Source organism: Silurus aristotelis (assembly GCF_946808225.1).
Source record: "Silurus aristotelis genome assembly, chromosome: 5".
Lineage (NCBI taxonomy): Eukaryota > Metazoa > Chordata > Actinopteri > Siluriformes > Siluridae > Silurus > Silurus aristotelis.
The window spans coordinates 24,500,415-24,522,987 of record NC_139578.1 but is presented as its reverse complement, the minus strand read 5'-3'; the positions used below and the strand labels follow the sequence as shown (position 1 = coordinate 24,522,987).

The 22,573-nt window shown below is 37.5% G+C and overlaps 1 protein-coding gene across 5 annotated transcripts in view; it reads right to left on the bottom strand.

Moving 5' to 3' along the window:
- Window positions 1-21,648, bottom strand: part of svep1 (sushi, von Willebrand factor type A, EGF and pentraxin domain containing 1) — a 91,513-nt gene extending 69,865 nt beyond the window's left edge. For all 5 annotated transcript variants that reach the window (XM_083541396.1, XM_083541397.1, XM_083541399.1 and 2 more), the window contains exons 1-2: window positions 17,862-21,648; window positions 2,707-2,962 (exon numbers count right to left, since the gene is read on the bottom strand). In XM_083541396.1, the coding sequence (XP_083397522.1) occupies window positions 2,707-2,962; window positions 17,862-18,338 (733 nt within the window). In that variant the 5' untranslated portion in view covers window positions 18,339-21,648. The remainder of the gene's footprint in view (window positions 1-2,706; window positions 2,963-17,861) is intronic.
- Between the last annotated feature and the right edge of the window lie 925 nt (window positions 21,649-22,573).

The window sequence follows — 22,573 nt, the reverse complement described above, 5'->3', positions numbered from 1 at the left end:
GAGTCCAGCTGTTGGTTGAAGTCAGAATATCACTCTGAACAGGAGACATATCTTCCCTCAGAAATACCACTTATTCACAGAGATCCTAAGTGGCTCTTTATGAGCGTTCCTGCATGGCTGGCTGCAGTTGGATGATGGATTAAATACATTTGTAGGTAGAACATGTTTACTTGGCTATTGGGCCTCATATATTAAACTGTGAAGGTTCTCCACATACAGAAACACGAACATTGTGATTCATTCCAGCGGGTTTTGTATTATATTGAGGTTGCTATTAGAAACAAGAACTGGGATTATGAAGGGAGAGATGAAAACATTTGTTCCAAGAGCAAAGTCAGGAAGAGAGAGACACAGTGAAACCGATACGGGTAGCACCGGATTATAGGAATTAAATTTTTTTCCTTGCACCTTATCCAAGCAAAGTTTTCATTAAATATTGTGGGATGGCACATTTACAGCTATGTTCATGTATGCAGTAAAATCTGTTTATTCATTCAGGATTAAATGTGACTCTTAGTGACATACTGTATATTTGTGGAAATGTGTATTCAGCTGGAACTGGTTCTGAAAACCATCAGCTTATCACACAACTAGAGACAACAATATAATACTAAGGTTTTCAATGCGTTTCTTACATGAAAGACAATTTTAGGTGTAGGTAAGGTCATGGTATGAACTTTGGATGATGCAGTTGTTTCTTCATGCAAAATAATATGCAGTCGTTAATTAATAGTCTGTCATGCTAACCTGGTAAATAGTGAACACACATTTTTAATAGACCATATAGTTTCAGTATTGCTGTTCATTTATTATTATTGTAATAAGCAGACATTTTGTATTATGTCATAAGTATTGTATAAATACAGTGAGGAAAATAAGTATTTGAACACCCTGCTATTTTTCTCCCACTTAGAAATCATGAAGGGGTCTGAAATTGTCATCGCAGGTGCATGTCCACTGTGAGAGACATAATCTAAAAAAAAAAATCCACAATGTATGATTTTTAAACTATTTATTTGTATGATACAGCTGCAAATAAGTATTTGAACACCTGTCTATCAGCTAGAATTCTGACCCTCAAAGACCTGTTAGTCTGCCTTTAAAATGTCCACCTCCACTACATTTATTATCCTAAATTAGATGCACCTGTTTGAGGTCATTAGCTGCATAAAGACACCTGTCCACCCCATACAATCAGTAAGAATCCAACTACTAACATGGCCAAGACCAAAGAGCTGTCCAAAGACACTAGAGACAAAATTGTACACCTCCACAAGGCTGGAAAGGGCTACGGGGAAATTGCCAAGCAGCTTGGTGAAAAAAGGGCCAATGTTGGAGCAATCATTAGAAAATGGAAGAAGCTAAACATGACTGTCAATCTCCCTCAGACTGGGGCTCCATGCAAGATCTCACCTCGTGGGATCTCAATGATCCTTAAAAGATGAGAAATCAGCCCAGAACTACACGGGTGGAGCTGGTCAATGACCTGAAAAGAGCTGGGACCACCGTTTCCAAGGTTACTGTTGGTAATACACTAAGACGTCATGGTTTGAAATCATGCATGGCACGGAAGGTTCCCCTGCTTAAACCAGCATATGTCCAGGCACGTCTTAAGTTTGCCAATGACCATTTGGATGATCCAGAGGAGTCATGGGAGAAAGTCATGTGGTCAGATGAGACCAAAATAGAACTTTTGGGTCATAATTCCACTAAACGTGTTTGGAGGAAGAAGAATGATGAGTACCATCCCAAGAACACCATCCCTACTGTAAAGCATGGGGGTGGTAGCATCATGCTTTGGGGGTGTTTTTCTGCACATGGGACAGGGCGACTGCACTGTATTAAAGAGAGGATGACCGGGGCCATGTATTGTGAGATTTTGGGGAACAACCTCCTTCCCTCAGTTAGAGCATTGAAGATGGGTCGAGGCTGGGTCTTCCAACATGACAATGACCAGAAGCACACAGCCAGGATAACCAAGGAGTGGCTCTGTAAGAAGCATATCAAGGTTCTGGCGTGGCCTAGCCAGTCTCCAGACCTAAACCCAATACAGAATCTTTGGAGGGAGCTCAAACTCTGTGTTTCTCAGCGACAGGCCAGAAACCTGACTGATCTAGGGAAGATCTGTGTGGAGGAGTGGGCCAAAATCCCTCCTGCAGTGTGTGCAAACCTGGTGAAAAACTACAGGAAACGTTTGACCTCTGTAATTGCAAACAAAGGCTACTGTACCAAATATTAACATTGACTTTCTCAGGTGTTCAAATACTTATTTGCAGCTGTATCATACAAATAAATAGTTTAAAAAATCATACATTGTGATTTCTGGATTTTTTTTTTTAGATTATGTCTCTCACAGTGGACATGCACCTACGATGACAATTTCAGACCCCTCCATGATTTCTAAGTGGGAGAACTTGCAAAATAGCAGGGTGTTTAAATACTTATTTTCCTCACTGTACATCATTTCCTTTTTTGGGGGGAAAGAAATGAAAAGGTCTTTCCACAAATCTAGTGGATGCAGAGCTCATTGCTAGGGTTATTTTCAAACAATAGTTTGAGAAATCTATTTGACCTATAAGTACTTAAACTGTTCAGTCTGAAATTATTTTAACACAGTTTCCTTGGAAAATTATTGGTATTAGTTATTCACTTGTTCATTATCTCCAGATATTGTGAACTGCATCATCAGCTAATTTCAGATCTCACCTTCATGAAGTGCACGCCGTGCGAGAGCTTCAAATTCGGCAAAATCGTGCACAAAGTAGCAGTGCTGATCTTTGGGATGTGAGGCCATGTCGTGAAGTTCACGGATATTTCCCTGCCAGATGCCCAGGGTGAAGATCTCTACTCCACTCCTGCGAAGCACTGCTGCCACTGGCCGAGGATCTCCACCATTCGAGTAGCCATCTGTGATGAGGAAGATGACTTTTGTGGCGTTCTGACGTGAATTCCGCAGAATTTGCTGAGGAAAGGTGAACAAGTTAATACCACTTTCTGAACTAAAAACTAAGCATAGCAAAAATGCTAAATAATTTAATTTGAACATTTTTATGCACCTTTATATGTGGCACTGGTCTCACTATAGGCTACTGTTTCACTTGTTTCCTGTGTACTTTGTCTGTTATTGTAGACTAATGAGTGTTACAGGCTAATGGGTTCAGATGTTTCCACTTTGTAAAACTAAACCAAGTCTGGAAATAAGTCATCAGTCTGTCGCCTCATAAAGTTCTAAATCTAAAGAAAAGATTGTACATTTTTCTCAAATAAAAACCCAGTGACCATCACAAAATCACCAGAATATTACCAAACACACAGAAGTGTGAACAGAATTGAGAAAGCAGAAAGTGTATAAGAGACAGAGAAAGCCACTATAGTCTTTATCTATAACTGGATTCACATCAAGGAGAGTAAGACCACGACCTGACCATATCCACACAAACGAACACGCACATACACACAGATGTACAATTTGACCGCAGTGATGTCAGTGCGGCCAGGCCCTTTGGGAGTGGGCCCTTGAGCTATAAGAGGGTGTGATTGTGGCCATTTATGAGACAGTAGCTCAAACACACAGTTGGCACCCAGTATATCTGATTCTGGTTTACAGTTGGGAAGTGAGTCAATAGTTAGCAATGGGAATAGGCCACAATAAAAACAGTCAAATGTGATGAGACACCGATTTATTAAAAATTCATTGAAACTCATGTAAAAGGTGACTTAAATAGTGATTTGCTATAAAATCATAAGCATTATTATCGGAAACACTCATCATTCTTTTGAAGCATTCATCTGAATTCTCCTGGAAAATTTTAAACGAGGATCATTCAGTGTGGAACATTTGTATAATTCTTTTTTTATAATTGCTTATAAACTCTATAAAGGATTGTAATTATATCAACATTTTAGAGGTATAAATCTGAATTTGAAGAAAAGGCAAACCCAGATATTAACATAGAGGGAAATAAATTTATGTGGTGTAGGTGGGATGCTGGAAGAGTTGTCAGAATGGGGAAGTGACTGATTAAATCCTTCTGGCGAGTGGTCAGTACAGACAGGGTAATTACATGCATGTGTTACTGCCAAGCTTTCATTACAGATTTTCTGTAATGATAAAGAAATCCTGCTGAAAGGATGGTAAAGAGCACATTTTTGCTCTGTCTGTGTTTTTTTTTTAAACCAAAGTTTTCCAAATTATGTCATATCCCAATCCCACCCAGTAGTGGGGTTCCCCCTATTTCATGATAATCAACCTAGTGGTTTGGACAAGCACATGATTTCTCTCAGACACCCAAAGCCATTAACTGCTGCTTATGAAACATAATAGCAGAGCTAAACCTGAGAACTCTAACTGCTCTCTTCAGTATATATGAGCTGCATGACCTGGGCAAATACTGGGCACACACTGTGGTTTGCTTTTTTTAAAGATATGTATCATTATATTTACAGTGTGTTTGCATGCATATCACCTTACAGTGTAACACTATGTTGAAAATAGTGTAAATTGATTTTTGTAATTAATAAAAGAGTAAAATGTATTAAGATGTACATCACACACAGATTTTATCCAAAAATGTAAAACTAGCCAAGTAGTCCAACAATCTCTTTCTCTCTCTCTCTCACACACACACACACACACACACACACACACACACACACACACACACACACACACACACACACACACGACTTTGTAATTATGGGGTGGCACAGCTGTGCTGTGAACCACTGTTCCTGAACTAGTCCTTCATTTGCCCACATAGTGGTCAAAGATAAACACACAACACACACAAGCTTTTCCCCCCCCAAAAATGTATTTGTGACTGTGGTTTCCAAATAGTGGTCCTTGTACTGTGAACCATTTTAAACTTTCTTAATCTAATGCACCTGTTCCAACATAGTGCTTCATTTAAAAATCCTTCATCAGCTGAACCAGATGAAATACAAGAATATTTCTCAGCCAGTCTTGGAGTTCCTTCATCGTGCAACCACCCTGAGCAGGTCTAAATATCATAAAATCCCTGACATACGTTCAGAATACAGTCCACTATTTAATAGCAGTGGATTTTACAGTGTTTAGGGGTTTTGTGATTATGGGACCTGAAACCTATTTTTTCCATATGGCAGAAACAAAGTCAGACAAAGTCCAATTCAGAGCTGATATTTTTTGGTGATTTAGTTTCACGATTAACATCTTGAAGTACTTTATTATGTTAGGGATTGTATAAACAAGCTGGTAGATAGTCATGATGCGTGTTAGTAATCTGGGTTAGTCAGAAATAGGATTCTATGTAGCAGATTTAGAATTTTTTTGCATTCTCCACTGGCTAGAAAATGCATTTCATTTTTCAGCATTCCTCAGGAGAATCTAGAAATGTGGCAATTTCATGCGCTTTTTTTCTCACAGCCATGTGTCTATTATTCTGTTTTGTCTCTATCTCTGTCCTGTCACTTGCTTGTTGCACTATTGTGTTCACCTTTTCTGTTTTGTCCTTGATTTTCTTGCTTATTAATACCTATTTCTGTCATGATGCTTTGCAAAATTGTATACTACATATGTTATTGAACTGTGATTACTTTTTGTGTTTTTATTCTCTCATCTTTTTGGCTCATACCAGTTTTGTGACCCTTAACAGTGACACTACTTATGATTTCTGGATTGTTCTAAACAAAGCACACATTGAGTTCACATGCTTGTCTTTTGCTAGTAACATTAAGGGTGGAAACTGCTCAAGCGCTTTTGATTATTTGGATTCCATGTTATGAGCTGTTTGTGATTGGTCTATCATTTCTCAGATAGATAGTTTGCTTCTCATACTTTCGTCTTCTAAAAAAAGATGTCTGGTTCTTTAGATGTTCAAACATAGGTTCACATACTAAAAGGACATGTTTTTTTAAGGGGGCTAGGTCTTGCTGTTCAATTACAGCATCTACTGCAGGAAAACTAGTTCTATCTTACAAGCAGAAGACTGTATGAATGATTTTTGTTTGCTAAACTGTCTATAGACGAGTGAAATTCAACACTTGGCCAAAAGACATGTCATGATTCAACATGATGTATTTGCATGCATGGTGTTAAAGAATGTTTGAACGGGTTATAATCACCACATAAACCTGGAGAAGCATCAGTAAATGCTTTTAGTCTCTCTCTCTCTCTCTCTCTCTCTCTCTCTCTCTCTCTCTCTCTCACTCACACACACACACACACACACACACACACACACACACACACACACACACACACACACACAACCAAAAAAACCCACACACGCACACACGACCAAAAAACCCACAACTAATTCCTATCATCTGCACAATGGAGGACAAATCTTTCCCACTATTCTAACATCAACATGACAGGACCCCAGGACCAGGAATCATTAGAAACATGTCTGGGATTTGTTTGACTATTCTGACCACGCTGTGCCTTTCATCTTGAAGCTTTCACACCTGCTAACATGGATATAATCCTTTATCCAATCACCTATTTCCTATCTGTTACCACAGAGCATGCTAACTGAAGATACAAAGTATCTGTTGAACTGGTCTCAGTGTGAAATGCTGAGTGTCTTTAGTCTGTTCTGTTCTGGATAATGACAAATATTTCAACTGCATTAATGTCACCAAGGTAAGAAGATGAAAAAAGATGGAATGTAAAGAAAGTTTTTCATCTCTCGTGTGAAAAAAAACTTTATTTTATTTATGTGACTTTGTTCCATGTGCTGTCTGGGATATCTCATGTTCAAAAAATTCCAACTCGAATAAAGAAAGAAAGCCGGATGGAACAAACTCCAACAAACTCCATGCTTGGTCAAAATCTGAAGCAGTATTTTCCATTTTTTTGAACATGGTATCAGTTCTTGGCTCTGGTGCCATAAACTAACAACATCAACATGATCACTCAGGTCAAAAACATCCTCAGCTGGATAAAATGAACTACATCCAATCTTGTACTATTGAGCAACATTAAGTCTTAAAGTAATCCTGAAATGGTCATGGGAACATTTGCAAATGAATATGTGGTGGAAATGTGGAACAAATGTGCTGCCAGCAGAAACTTTGACATTAAAACAAATACCTGTGTAATAAATACTGGTTTTTATGTCTCAGTGCTGCTACATTCCCAACACTGGTGCTGAATTAGTTTCTATAACAACACCTCTTACAGTAATAATGGTTGTAATCAAAAATCAAGGTTTACATTTATAGCATTTGGCACGTACCCTTAAGCAGAGCAACTTACTAAAGTGCTTTGACTTCACCATCAGTAAATACATTCTGTTCAGTATGTAAATGTACACAGTCTAGAATCATGCCTAATGTAACAACTCATTTACGCATTATGACAAACCTGCATTGTTTTGTCTAACTTAAATTCAGAAAAGGTTTATATTAATACAATAGTTATATCAGTATAATTTATAGGAGTCATTGGCAATTGATTGTGATATGTATACATGATTTACCCTGGAGAGAGCTCCACATAAATTTATTTATTTCACCATCATGTGTACAGGCTAACCTTTATTTTAGAATTGTATCAGGTCATCTCGACAAAATTAAAGAAATGAATGCAATAGTTTAAAAGCCTATATAATATCAAATATGCTACCTTCACCATAACTAAAACCTTAAATAACAGATGCTAATCCACTACACCATGTAACTGCTTCTCTTAAATGAATATGGTTAGCCTAATCTTACCAAACTGTCAGAAACTCTCTTTTAACCCTGACATTTTAATGGACATGGGTTCTAATGTAGGGATGCAAACCAATTTTCCATGGACTTTCTCCATTGCTATTACCCGCTTGTGTGCGATGTTGGTGTGTACATCATTTAAGTAATTGACATGGTGGGACATTATGCCAAAAAACTATACAGGACATAGTTAGCTGATTAATGCCAAAACAACATTTATCTAACATTTATTTACATACATTTTAGTCATGAGAAATAAGAGAGTGTGTGTGTAAGAGAGAGCGAAAGAGAGAGAGAGAGAGAGAGAGCGAGAGAGAGAGAGAGAGAGAGAGAGAGAGAGAGAGAGAGAGAGAGAGAGAGAGCAATATCTGCATTTGATCTGGTAAATGCAGTAAATTATACATGCACTATATTTAAATCAAGAAAGATTCCTAGCACAGATGGCAATCTTGCCTGTAATTGAAAAGAAACAAAAATGATAGGAAGGAGATGGATCTGAAACCAAACAAACCTCATCAGTACATCATCAAATGTTGGTCAGAAAAACATACAGTGCTGGGATTCTAAAAAGAGCCCATTTGATACATTTGATTTGATATATTTCAGAACATAACAGTGGGAAATAATTGGTGGAATTATAAGAAAGACCAGGAGACTGCTATTGTGTTCTTAGTGGCTTTGAATTAGTTTTCCACTGCCTTTTCAACCTGTTGGACATGGACAATTTTACTAGTTGAGTTCTGGCATGTGAGAACACACAGCTCTATCCTTTTTGTCCTTTCGTTCTAATGGCCCTATCAATCTTAGCAAGCTTTCACATTTAATGTTTACCACTTTTTAATGAATTCTGTACTAAATGAACCTGTCTGAGACCACCTGGGGCTCTGAATTAACTGACGTGCTGGAAGTAAATCAATAATGCTGTATTTTTTGGCTCAGGTGTAATTTTTGTAGACATGAGCTACTTAACTGTGCTATAAGGTGTGAACTTGAGAACAGAACAGAGATGAAGCACTGCAGAAGCATGATGTGTATAGAAAACTGTAAGTATATTAACATCTGAACATCATGCCCATATGTGCTTTTTTGAATATCTCAGTCCAAACTTAAACACTGGTCAGGATCTGGTGTCTGGTGGTCCGGAGCGCAGTCTGTGTTCCAATTCTTCATCTGTAATATTAATTCATCTGAAATGTGTTCAGTGGGATTAAGATCAGGGTTCTGTGACATCCACTTGAGTTCTTCCAACAGGTCTGGGATAGGCTCCTTAATTCCAGTGAAGGAAAATCTAGTTCAACACATTTCAATGCAATAGATTGCAATAGCCCCACAAATAGACAGACATACTAGCCATATAATATATGTGTAAAAGTGGACTTAAATTCTAAATACTTGTTATACCAGGTTACAAAATCCCAACCACTTACTCTGCCTCTCAATTCTCCATGGGGCTTATGCTTCTCCAGAATCATCTCCAGAGTTCTTTCGCTTTAAAGCAAACACATTTTTCATCTCAAGTGTCAGCTAGAGGACACTACTACTCCCACTACTCTGCTTCCTCCAATCTGCGCCTCCACGTCTTAAGCCATTTGCCCTGAGGTTAAGTTGAACCTCCCACCTGTGGCTTAACTCTGATCTCTCTAGTTCATTTTAGATCATTTATATCTGTTTTTGAGATGGTGAGAAGATTATGTTCAGAGGCCTACAAATACCAGCATGGTTTATGCCTTACCATCTGGATCTGATTGATAGCACCTGGCACAAGGGTAAAACTATGGCATTGATCTTGGCAAAGAGGATTCAGGAAACAAGGGTAAAGCAGACCGCAAGGCATGTCGGGAAGGAAAAATGTGGTTATTAGATATCGTTTTATTGCATGGCTTCAAAGTTTACTGGGTTAACAAAACTACAAAATCTATCATCTACACATAAAACAGTAGTTAGTAGGTAAATCAGGTACTCAACAAGACAAAGCTCAACAAAGAAAAGTTAAGATTATTGGTGAGTGATGGAATCAGTGTTAGACCAACATACAGTACATAAGTAACTATATATTTAGTAAACAAAAACATAATTATTTAGAGCGAACAAAAAGCTAAAACATATGTTAGCTCAGTAGTACATAATACCTCTTGCATCTTTCAGGGAAACCCTTGTATTGAAGAACTTGATGCCATTGGGGTCCCTGTGTGAAAGTGTCTGGTATTGGGAGTCTGTCTTTTGTTATGGGCCACTGCATCCAGACAAATGAAACCAACGATTTATTCATTTATTCATTTTTCAAATCATTACTTTAGAAAGGCCAGGATGGCTGTAAATTCGGATTCCTATCTTAGGAATATCCCACCAAACACAAATTCTATTTGCATTGCTTCTTTGTATTTTATTGGGACACTTTTACACGCATCTGTCAAAGTGTTGTTGTTGTTTTTTTTTTTACTGGCCCCACATAAATGCACTTACGTGGCAAAATTGAGGTACTGTACATATTTAGTCTCTTCGAGACAAAATTAATAAACCTGCACATTAGAATTCAACCCATCCTTTAGAAGGTTTTCTTTTGCATATTAGACTACATAAATATTTTCCGTATAAGATAGCTACAGTATATAATTTAATATTCGGAAAGACCCTTTTCATAGTTTTGCACTCAGTTTTTGCACCACGGAAGGATTTCATCTTAATTTTAGATGTATACTATGCATACTATGACTTGAACTCTTATCTGCACAAACTGTGACAGGCCAATAATGTGATCCCTACTGTAAAGTGTTAATCCTTTTTGGTATGACCGTACACTTTCTTATCTGCCACCCGCTCACACAGATACACACAATGGTGTCAGTAGCACCTCCTGTATCTCATTCAAAGTGTGAACTTTGAATGCTAAACTTTAAAGTGCACTGGGATGTAAGCTATTTAAAGTAGGATCTCTCTCAGCAATGCTATGGTGCTTCCTAAACACTTTATAATATGTGTAACAAAACAAGAATGAGTACATTAATGTAAGGTTATGATATGATTTATAGCCAGCACTATAAATCGAACCAACAGACAAAAAAAGAAAAATATGCTAAATACACAATGTTAAACACAATGCAATGCACTGCCAGGTTCTCGGTTCCTGTATTGCAGTCTGGGGCTTTCATTCTTGGCTCCACTCAAAACTTCATACATTTGCATCAGCAAGATTGCTTTCCATCTTCGTATCCTGAGCTCATTTAAAACAGGTTATTTTCCTAGAGGAAAAAAAAATGCAGCAGGCACTTAAAATGGTCCTCTGGAAATAAAGTAGCCTCAGAAAAGTGTTTAGAACCAGGGTATGAGAAAATATGTTAAACAAACACACACAAACACAAAGACAGACATTTCCGTTTGTGTGCGATAACTACAACACATTGATTGTGGGGTTGAAAGATGAAGGTTTTGAGCTTTGAAAAGTGTAAACAACAGCCTTGTTTATTTCCTACAAAAGCCAATGACACCACAATGGTGTCCAGCACCAACAGCAATCACTGCAGTTCAAATTAAGCTGGAAAAACTGAAATCTGCTTCTGTGTCCATAGCAGTACAAGTTACAGTTGCAGAGTGGGCAGGGTTACCAACAAGGGACCGAAGCTCACTTTATTGTAGTAGTGCATTGTGAGCAACTGGATATATTCCCAGAATATTTATATATTCTCTGGCCACCATTAAGTGGTTTACTGAAAATGAATAAAAAAATGAATCTGAATAATATTAAATAAAAACTAATGGACTTACAACAAAATGTTGCACCTTAAAATTCGTGTTCCTGTACTAGTCACCAGGAACCCTAGATATCTTTATCCTTATGTGGTATAAGTTGGGATATAGCAACAACAACAAAAAAAAAAGTTAACCACTTTTGCCTAAAGTGAGTCTCTTAAATGTTCTTATTTGTGAACCCATTATCATTTGTTAAATACTAGTTCTCCAAAATTAGAAATCACCAAATTAAAACTACAAACCAAAATGCTTTATTTAAGCATAAAGGCTTCCATGTAGCTTTAGATTGTTATTTTTATGTTCAAATGTATACCACATCTTATTTACTTCATTACAAATACTTCCAAGGTATGTGTATGACTGTTTTTTCCCCACCTCCATCTTCTCTCACAAAATATTTAATTACTCCTATAGCTGTTATTTTGTTTTCATAAATTCCGCTGAATAAAGCTGGAGAGGGATGAATGAACAAGTGTCTGCATGAACCATGTAAGCAACCCAAATGCATTCAATAAATTCCTGTTATTATCCCGTTATAGTGTTACAGCCACGTCAGCTAAGTGTATACAATTATTTTAACCTTCACTGTCATATAATCACTGAGGCTGATTTACTGTCTGCTGAAATTTCATATAAAAATATTCAAATGCAAAAAATAATAGGATCCTCGAACCCTCTACTTATGTCATTCTACCTGCTCTCTCCATATTTTCTTTTCTGCCCTTCACACAAACATTTGTAAATACTTAAAGCAATTATGCTAATATTGTGTCACATATTCTTTGTACCCTGTGCAGTTTTTTGTACCCCAGCCCTTTAACAGCTCTTTAAGCTCAGCTTTCATCAACCTCACCACCACCCTCCACATTCTCTCACTCACTGTATTGAAACCTTATTTGCCTTGTTGAAGTTTCCATAACACGCCTCACAATGTTGGCAAAAACCAGGAGCAGAATTTTTAAAATAGCGATGACAGTACCAATTAAAAAGTAAGAAAGAATTAGTGTATGGGACACACTCACGGCCCGGTGTTTGACATCTCAGAAATGATTTTTGATTGAGGTCGGGTCTGCTGAGTTCATTTACTCAGAGATTTTCATTTAGTTTGAAAAGTTCAATGACCTGTGTGTAAAAAAAATTGTGTGTAAGGATAAAGTTTGATAAGAGTTGTGAGATTGTTAAAGCAGGCCCGGTTCCATTCACAGAATGACAAGAACATGCTGTTTCTTCACCTTTTGATCCTATTATTTAAAGCTGTCTCGCTTTTTTGTAATAGATGAAGGGGAAGGAGAGACAAAGGGGAGAAGACAAGAAACAGCTACTATGGAAATAATGAGCTGACTCTTAGAAAATTCTGTGTTCATTTTCCATGGTTTCAATTTTTATTTGAATGAACATCTAAAATCTCAAAGACTCGAAGGATCTTTTAAAAAGCCTTTTTCTAGAAAACTGTTTGAGCTATTATAGCTAAACAAATATTGAAAAACTGAATTGGACACGTTTGAAGATTCCACAGGGAAATCATCTCCACATGTCTGAATGCTTTTTTTTCTTTATTCATTTTTAAGATTGATTCTAATCTGTTTAGTCTTCTTCAGCTGCATGAAGAACATTTTGGCACCAAAATCCTTAACTGTGATTCCTCAACTTTCAGTGATAACAGTTGTAAAGTATTTTTTGAAACTGTACATTTGTTCCTATAGACTTCACCCACATCCTGTGCTCATTCTCTCCGAATGCACATAGTACACATAATTTTAAAACTATTGTACTGCTTGCATTTAATATTCTCCAAATGTACACTGTTAAAGATTTTTAATTACCACTATCTGGTGTTGCCTTTTGTTGTCCCAAGAAATCAATTTTACATCAGAATTTCCTTAAAGCTGCTTTTTGACATTGTGCATATCCCAAAACTGAACTGAACTATTGATACTTTGATATGAGGTCATAATTGATTATTTCTGTATAAACCTTCTGACAAATGACAAGCCTTCATTTTTAAAAACAGCATATCAGAAACCCATAACTGTTTAATCCATTCATTTCTTCAATCCCGAGCTTAATAAAAGTGTAAAAACATCAGTGCTATGGCTAAATTGTGGTACAAATGCGCATAATGATATCACGAGACTCACTATGATTGAGTTTCCTCAACCTAGATCCTCAAGTTTTCATCATGTTTTATTGATGATAAAAGAAAAAAATGCTATTGATGATATGAGCCAGGTGCAAACCAGACCCAAAGCGCTCTTCGATGCATTACACACAATGCTTCCTACTGCAAGTGATTTGTTACTACAAAACCACAGCCAGTTCTGTTCAACATAAACCCGTCAGACGTCTCATTCATCCTCATCCTGCACATGATATACTGTAATCTGCTGGGGGTCAACAGAGCCCCCTGGGTCTTATCTCTCTCTGTCTGCAGGCATTTCTCAGACTTTCAGTGCACTTTAAAGAAATTCCTGGCTGCCTTATCTGTCTGTTGGGGAGAGTATTGATCTCGTTCATCAATCCCTATTAGCAGCGCGAACACGTGTGCAGGAAACAGCAAGGTTTCGCTGTTGAAACCCAATCCTCTCTTATCATCCCAGCAGGGATAGAGGGAATACCAGAGCTGTTTGCTGTTTCTCATTTGTCTTCCTTTCTCTGACCTTTCGTCTTTCCTTTTCATCTTTTTGTTGTGTAATTAACACTTTTGTCTCGAGCCAATCTGCTGTGGCTTAATGATGTAACAAAATGTTTTTCCTTTTAATCTTGTAAACATTTCGACTAAACCAATTTTATTTTTCCATTTATTTACACCTACATTTGCAGATCAGAGCAGAAACAGTCAGCACATTTATATTGTGTGTGTGTGCATTTGTGTGTATGTGTAAATATAACTAGAATTAAAAAAAATATTTGATCTACCAGTTGCTCATTAGTTTTTATGCTGCTTTGTTTATTAAACAGAGACATGCTCCAGGTCAGAACCGGGTTGAATAAAAACCCTTGCAAACTTGCTAACAGCCACAGCAACCATGCATTTACTCACACGGTTTACGGAGGTTTGCATAAATAAATAAATAAATAAATAAATAAATAAATAAATAAATAAAAGAACAGCACATGTCTTGTTTTGTGCATTTGCCTGATTGAGTATGCAATTTAGGCCAAATGTACAGGAACAGCGATTTCATTGATAATTTGTATGATAATATATTTATTCATTTTAACTAACTTATGCAGATGTGACAAAGTTCAGTAGCAATCTGACTGCGGCTAACAACACATACATAAACCTCGTTTATATATTGCTTTTTCCGCTTAATTTGCAAGTGACATCATTCATGCAATTATTATTTCCAACACACCCACTTTTTTCACGTGCAATTTAACCACCATCCACATGCAAATTAGTGCTGACTATATTTGATCTCAGTAAATCAGGGCCTCAGTGGGAAACTTACTGACAGATGGTTTTGCACAGCTAGCAAGTGAAATTAGAACTAGCAGCTCTGTTTACATCCAGCGACAATCTTTCTCCCACAGTCCGGGGTTCAAAACCCACGCTGGAGGGGTCAATGGCACTCAAAACACCTCTCTCTGGAATTTCTGCTGGGAAATGTGGGTTTTAAGAGGGAAGAAAGTATTATTATGCAAGAATCCCTTTCACCCCTCCTCAGCAAAACTTGTATTGCTCACATGGAAGAAAAAGATTTGACAAGGCTATCCAGTGCATATGATTTGAGAAGTCCCAGCTGCTCTCATTTGTATGTGCATGCTTGTGAGAATGGGATTTCCTGCTATAAATATTACTAGTAAATTCCTAAACTCATCTTCACTCCTGCTACAATTACTGTCTATACACACAAACTTGTCAAAATCTCTGACTTGGCAGAAAGCCTCAATTTTTAACACTAAAGTCTTAATGTATCCAACCGAACCCTATTATGCATCCTTCCTGGCCTTAATCAGAAAAGCGGCCAGGTGAAAAATCTGCAGAGCATAGGAAAGAATTCACACACACACACACACACACACACACACACACACACACACACACACACACACACACACACACACACACACACACACACACTTATGCATACAGACACAGACAGAGGGGGAAGCATGAAGTTGTTTTGGCACTGATTTTCTCTAGGGCAAAGACAAGAGACTCTGGTAGTAAATAATGATAATCCGTAGAAATCATACAAAGAGCAAATCATCAGAGAGGAAAGAACCTGGCAACTTCAAAGAAAGAAAGTTTCACATTTTTACAGATTTGGAAATAATGCAAAAGGCCATAAAGCGCTGACCATGTGGAATTTTGTAATCGCTGGGACTTCCATTCCATCATCCAGTCTACAGACTTTAACCTTTATCCCAGCATCACACAACCATGGAGCTACATTGAACTCAGCTGAGTGCTTATACAAGCCACAGGATATCAGATATGAAAAGGTTTAGAAAGATTACATGTCTTTGAATACACCTATGAAGTTTAATAGCTCTTTGGATACTTAATAAAGAAACACAATTTAATAGGGATATGGATTAAAGGGAATGAAGTCTCCTTTAGTAATACCATTTTTAGTAGAAGGGATCCTCACACTTTCAGCATGCAGGAATCTCTTAACTGAAAAAAAACCCCTCAACAATTCACTATTTGATTAATTATTTAAATGTATAATAATGTTCTGCCTATTAATGCCCAGTTTTCCTGAGATAGAATCCAGATTCACTGTTAGCATGTCCAGGATAAAGTGCTTACTGAAAGTATGTGAGAGTCAGGGTAGGTTTAAACCCATTCAGTTCAAATAATAATTCAAGTAAACAATTAACTATGAGAGCGTACTTTTAAATATGTAAATGTTGGGAATGTAAATTATGATTTTTGCCTATAAAATAATTGCACAGACCAATGGATTCCACTATGAAAGTGCTAACATGTACAGTAATACCTTAGGTATTATAGTGCGTGGTTGGGTGGTATATTGAATATATGCATGTGTATTTCCTAAAAATATAAAAAAGAAGGAAAGAATTGGAAAAAGAGAGGGAGAGCAAGTCATATAGCATATATGTGTCAGTGAAAAGGAAAAAGGGTAATTTATTAGCAATAGGTTATCTCCCGTTATCTCTGTTTCTTGTCTGATTCGAAGAATTAACTTGAAATGAATCACAGCTTTATGCCTATAAAGCACAAAAGGATATGACTGTAGTTATTTCCGCAATAGGCCTCACAGCTGGGGAAAGTGGGCCTGAATAAGAGTCAGAGGAATCTTTCATCACAGAGATGAGTTCACTATTATAATTAAAAGATGAGTTCTTTCTCCGAAGGCAGATTATTAACTGTCTTACTAACAACTGTATGGATTAAAGGTCCAGTTTGTTGACCAGATCGTGTGAGCATCTATAACCAGAGCATCTATAAATACAACAATAATTAAATTGCAATCATACAAAATGGTAGTTCCTGGTATTGCTATGCAATGCTGGTTGCTGCTTTTTTTATTTCCAGGCTTAAATTTCCTTATTCTGGCCCAGAATTTAGCTCCCCACACCCTTTATGTAATTGTATTTCCATTCTCAGGCAGCAGACAGGGCTCTAGACATTACAAACTAAATTATTTCAATATGACTCTGCATAATTTATTATTTGACTTGAGCATTTTACCTATGAATGTGTTTTTAGTATTTAAAATGCTAAGTCTTTTCAAAACATTTAGTTTAGTTTTGCATCTCACTGTCACAGTATAGCTGGAGGTGGATCAGAGCATACAAAATGTCAACATGTCTCCTGTAGCCTCGCTTTACTCTGGCCTCACGCAGCCTCTCTAAGTTCAGTTTATATCCAGTACTCTGCTATCACTCTATTCATGAACCCAGTGAAAGTTAAGGGAGTGAAGTTTAGGATGAGAGGAGGAGTAGCGCCATATCAGCGTTACACAACGTTGCACTTTCACCCTGTGCATTAGAGGAATGAATCACTTTCACACTCCATATCCTCTCCATCGCTGTTTAATGGCTTATGTGAGAGCTCATTTTTCTTATGTGGAATATGTTGAGGCCTTTTAGGGACAGTGGTTCAAATCATTACTGAGCATATGGATGTAAGAATGTGAAAAAATTGCGATAAAACTGGTTTATTCATTATTCCATCTGTGAACTGAATTACCTATAATAATTTATTTAAACCCACACTGTCATTTCTGTAGTTTTCCTTATGCACAGATACTTCACTTTTTCATCTTTTGCTAAGTTCTTTTTTAACCATTTGACCATGTATGTCAGTCAGACAGTAAAATGATCGATGGAATGCTTGTTCAGGCTGAGTTCACAGGAAAAAAAGCACACATTTCTTTCTTTATCTTTCTCTTATGCACACACCTACAGCCCCCCTTTGAACAAGTCTACACACTTACCGCTGCACGCTGAAATGCTCCCCTGGTATATGTGCCTCCTCCTCGATAGGTGATGGCAGGAATCTCCTTATTGAAAAGTGAGCACTTGTGCTGGTCAGGTTTGGTTGCAGAAATGTAGTCCACCCTGTTCAGCACATGGTTCTTTGAACTGAAGGTGATGAGGGCGACACGCGTGGCCTCGGGTGCCACCGGAAAATCCGAGAGCATCTTTCGCACAAAGTGCAGCTCGCTCCGGAAGTTGGTCGCTCCCACACTAGAGGACTCATCTACAAGGAAGACAAGTTCAAGGTGGCTGCCACGCTCACGCAGCAGACGCACATTATGCCTGAAGGTCTGGCCCAGACGCTCCACTTTGCTCTCCGAGCTCTCTGAGATGTTGCGATGACTTTGAGATGGAATGCTGGATCCACTTGTCCTCAGCAGGCTCCAGATCACCAAGGGGAACCACACAGTGACTGAAAACTGCAAAGCAGCCATGACATCCACGCTGCAGGAAGGTGAAAGTGTCCGTAGTGCCTTCCAGGAAAGGAGAATTAATTCTTTCAGTGTGATTCACACCTCCTCTCGCTCTGTGGGCCCTTGTTTCCTCTTTTTCTTGCAATAATTTAGTTGAGTGGTCAGTGTGCGGCAGGGCAAATCCTCTCCTCTCACCGCGCCAGTCTCAGGCATCTGGGGAGTTTCTGCATCTCAGCAAGCCTTCAAGCACTTCCCTCCCTTTCAGAATCATTTTAAATGAGAGGGAAAAAGAGAGAGTGGGGTGAAAAAAGTTCCATGAGAGACGTAAGAGTCAAACAGTCAGAGAGAGTGTGCGTGTCCGTCCTGGGATGAAGGAGAGAGGGAATGAGAAGAGCAGAGTGAGAGTAACAGTGAGGAGAGAGGGAGAAAGCAACCTCAGCAAGAAAGGAAAAAAAGGGGCAGTCACAATAAATGTCTTTTTTTTTCCCTTTTACTTTTTTGGTCTTCTTTTCTCCTTCTCTGCTCACTCCCTTCTCCTGGTTGTTCAGCAGAGCCTTAGTGATATTTTGTGTCACTGGATTGCACTCGTTTTGCCTGTCAGTCTGTCAGCATTCCCAAAGAAAACATCAGCACCCAGTCTGCTGATCAACTCCATATGTCTGGCACTCGCCACCTCTCCCTCACATACACACACACACACACACACACACACACACACACACACACACACACACACACACTACACTCTGTGCCTCCCAGCAGATACCAAAAGAGCTATCACTAATGAGAAACACTGTGAAAGATTGAGACAAGGAGACCGACAGACAGACAAGGAGAGAAACAGACAGGCAGACTGAGAAGTTGCCGGAGAAGTATAAGGCTAGTAAAAGTACACTCGAGGGAATAAAAATGGATTAGTTAAACCCTTAAACAAACAGATTGCACTTAAAAGTCAAATCCAAATATTAAGATCCAAACCTGGCTCAAATGCATTAAACCACTAAATGACTGGTTTAGTGTTTAAAAAATAAAGCCCTCTATTTAAAAAAAAATAAAAGTCTTTACTTAAATAACACCAGCAATCATCCAAAGAATTTTTAGCCCTGTGTTTTAAATTCCATGACTCCACTCAACCTGGTAATAGCACACCTTAGAAATATTTTTAAATAGATTTGCTGTTAACAAAGCTCAGATTCTGAAAAGGCTATTCAGCTAAATCCTAACTCGTAACTTCAAAGCACAGATAGCATAGTGGAACGGATCCTATAGGAAACTTTGCCTACATTGTTCTGTGGAAATGTTTTGAAAGATCACCATTCCATGTAGACCTTATCACTTCCTCCTTCTTCCCCTGGTGCCTTATGAGGAGAAAAGTCTGCAGAAGGATGACAGATCCCCAAGATCTCCCCACAACCCCCATATCAGCCACACATGCACACATATCAAGTGTTTCATTTGTGATTTTATCTGTAACCAAAACAAAGTTCTGTATACGTCACAGGGTGTTAGGGGTGCAGACACATGGTTTAGCCGTAGATCCAGTTTCCATCTCAAAACTTTAAAAATATGTTTGGACTTGGTGAATAGAAAATCCCATAAAGAAAGTGACAGGAGGGAAACCGAGTGCATATTATTTACACCAGCTACTGACTTTCATCTGAAAGTTCAACTCAGGCAGCATGCATACTGTCAAAACCCTGCCTGGAGAAAATAGTCTGGAGATGAACTGTGAAGAGAACAGAGAAGAGTTTAGATAGCACAGATAGACACAGGTGAGCAATAAAGTGATGCAGGAGGCCATGGCTGGGTCAGAGGGTTTCCCACAGAGACTGAAATCAGCCAGAACTTAACCATGGCATTATTGCTGGTGCCAGAAGGGCTGGTTTGAGTAATTCAGTAACTACTGATCTTTTGGGATTTTCATCAACAGCATACACAGAAAGGTGTAACCACATAGAATGTTGTCTAAATAATTACACTGGACATGCACCAAACATGAAGTGTTCGACATCCCTGTAAATAAACTAGTTATTAACACCCTGTCTTCTTTTCCTGGGTATGCCTTATATTCTGCCTTTGGTGGAGTTCACATCAAATCTGTATTTGTATTTAGGACTCATTTTTTGTTCTATCTCAAAAGCATAACCAGTAGTTTTAAAATAAATCTTACTCCTAGCATGTTAAATTTGATTGTGATATTTTGTTATTGTGATTTAGATACATGCAATTCATATTCAAATAGTTCAGTTATATCACATTTTCCCCATACTGATGTTTTATAACATTACATTAGATTTAGCTCTTCTCTTGTTATCTGTATAATTTCATATATTATGCTGCTCCTGTTTGATTGGCTGATCAAATAAATGCATTAATGAACAGGCGTTTGGTTTTTCCTATTAAACAGATTTGCCTGATCCAAAACAAAGCCCTATGTCTGGATGAAGTTCTCTTCAGTTGAAGACCACTTTGTGCAGCTTAGGATGGCTCAATTCAAGCAGCCTCAAGGTCCATGAAGAGGATCTCAAGAACTTCGAATGGATTTGGACAGATTAATAATAATTAAGTAATATAACAGTCTGCTACAATGGTTTAGAACTACAGTTGGCATAAACAATTCTGCATTTAAGCACCCATGAATGAACAGTTCACCTCATTAATAATAAAACTATAATGATTGGATATTTGGTGCTACCAAGATGAGAATGGGTTCTCTTTTGAGTTTGGTTCCTCTCAAGGTTTTTTCCTCATTCCATCTTATTAAGCTTTTCCTTGCCAGTGGCTTGCTTATTAGGAATAGACTTATAGGCACTAAATTTATAGTCACTGACATATAAATTCATATTTTATAACATTTATCCCTGGAAAGCTGCTTTGGCACAGTGTCTATTATTAAAAGTGCAATACAAATAAAACTGAATGAAACTGAGATTAGACGATGAGTATATACAAAGGAATTTAGCAATTTTAGTGAAACCTGAAACTCTAAATGTACTAATGATTAACTTCATTTCACTCCATTTCTCTTTTGCTTTTCTTCATGATTGCCAGTAAAGACACACATTCTGAGCTACACCGCTCGGACACATTTATCATCGAATCCAGTATCCTTAACTTTTGGCCAAACTTACATAAAATCCATATTCTGAAATGAGAAATATGACTTATTTATTTATTTATTTATTTATTTATTTATTTATTTATTTATTTATTTATTTATTTATTTTTTAAACCCCCATGCACTCACACTTACACACCCATGTGTATGGAGATGTCAAAACAGCTCCCTGCTCCACAACCTTATTTTATGTTTATATAAAAAAAAAAAAAAAAAAAAGCAACACTGTTTGAAAAAACGTATGAGGATTGAAACAGCTCCCAGATAAACAGTGTGGAGCAGTGTATATTAACGAGTGTTTGGGTCTGGTATATATCAAAACATGTCAGATAGTCTAACTTTCCTGTAAAATGATATGATTTCAATTTTCTGACATTAAAACATTGTTTAATAAAGTATGCTGCTTTAAATTTTGAAATGTTTCTTTTTACGTAGAAATGTTTAATGTCATTGTTTTGGAAGGCACCTTTGTTTTACAGAATTTTCTTTGCCTATGTCATAGAAAGTCTTCGCCACAGTACTTGGATTTGGAGCATTAGTTTTCTTTTCCATTGTTCAATATATTCACTTAAAATTATAGTTTTAGATTGTATATAATAATACAGTTCAACATATTATTATGAAGGGACATTGCCTTAAAAATCTGTAAATATTAAAATAACGATTAATGCTCTAAATACCTACCCGACAGCTTTGTGTAATGGTGAATGTATGCATATCACATATAAAAATCGTATGCATGTTACAGCTTCTCTAATATACCTTGTCAATAATGTAAAACTGATCATTAGCACCTGGTTGTTATATTTGGTTAATAATACACTTGACTCTGGTCCTAACTGACACTGTCCCAATGTGTACAAATTGTGCAAAAGCAAGAATTGAAAGCCAAAATGTGATTTGTTGATTCAGCAATAAATTAAAATGAATGTTATTTCAGAAAAGCATATTTGCCATGTAATGTTCCACAAAACAGTTTCACGTGCTTCCGCTTTTATATGCTGTAGAACAGCGCAACCTGCAGGCCAAATGTATCCACACACTTTTAATCAGCAGCTACAAATCATTGTTTAGGCCAAACAGATTCATATACATCCAAATTGTTATCATTTTAAAATAAAAACGCAACTACTGTTTA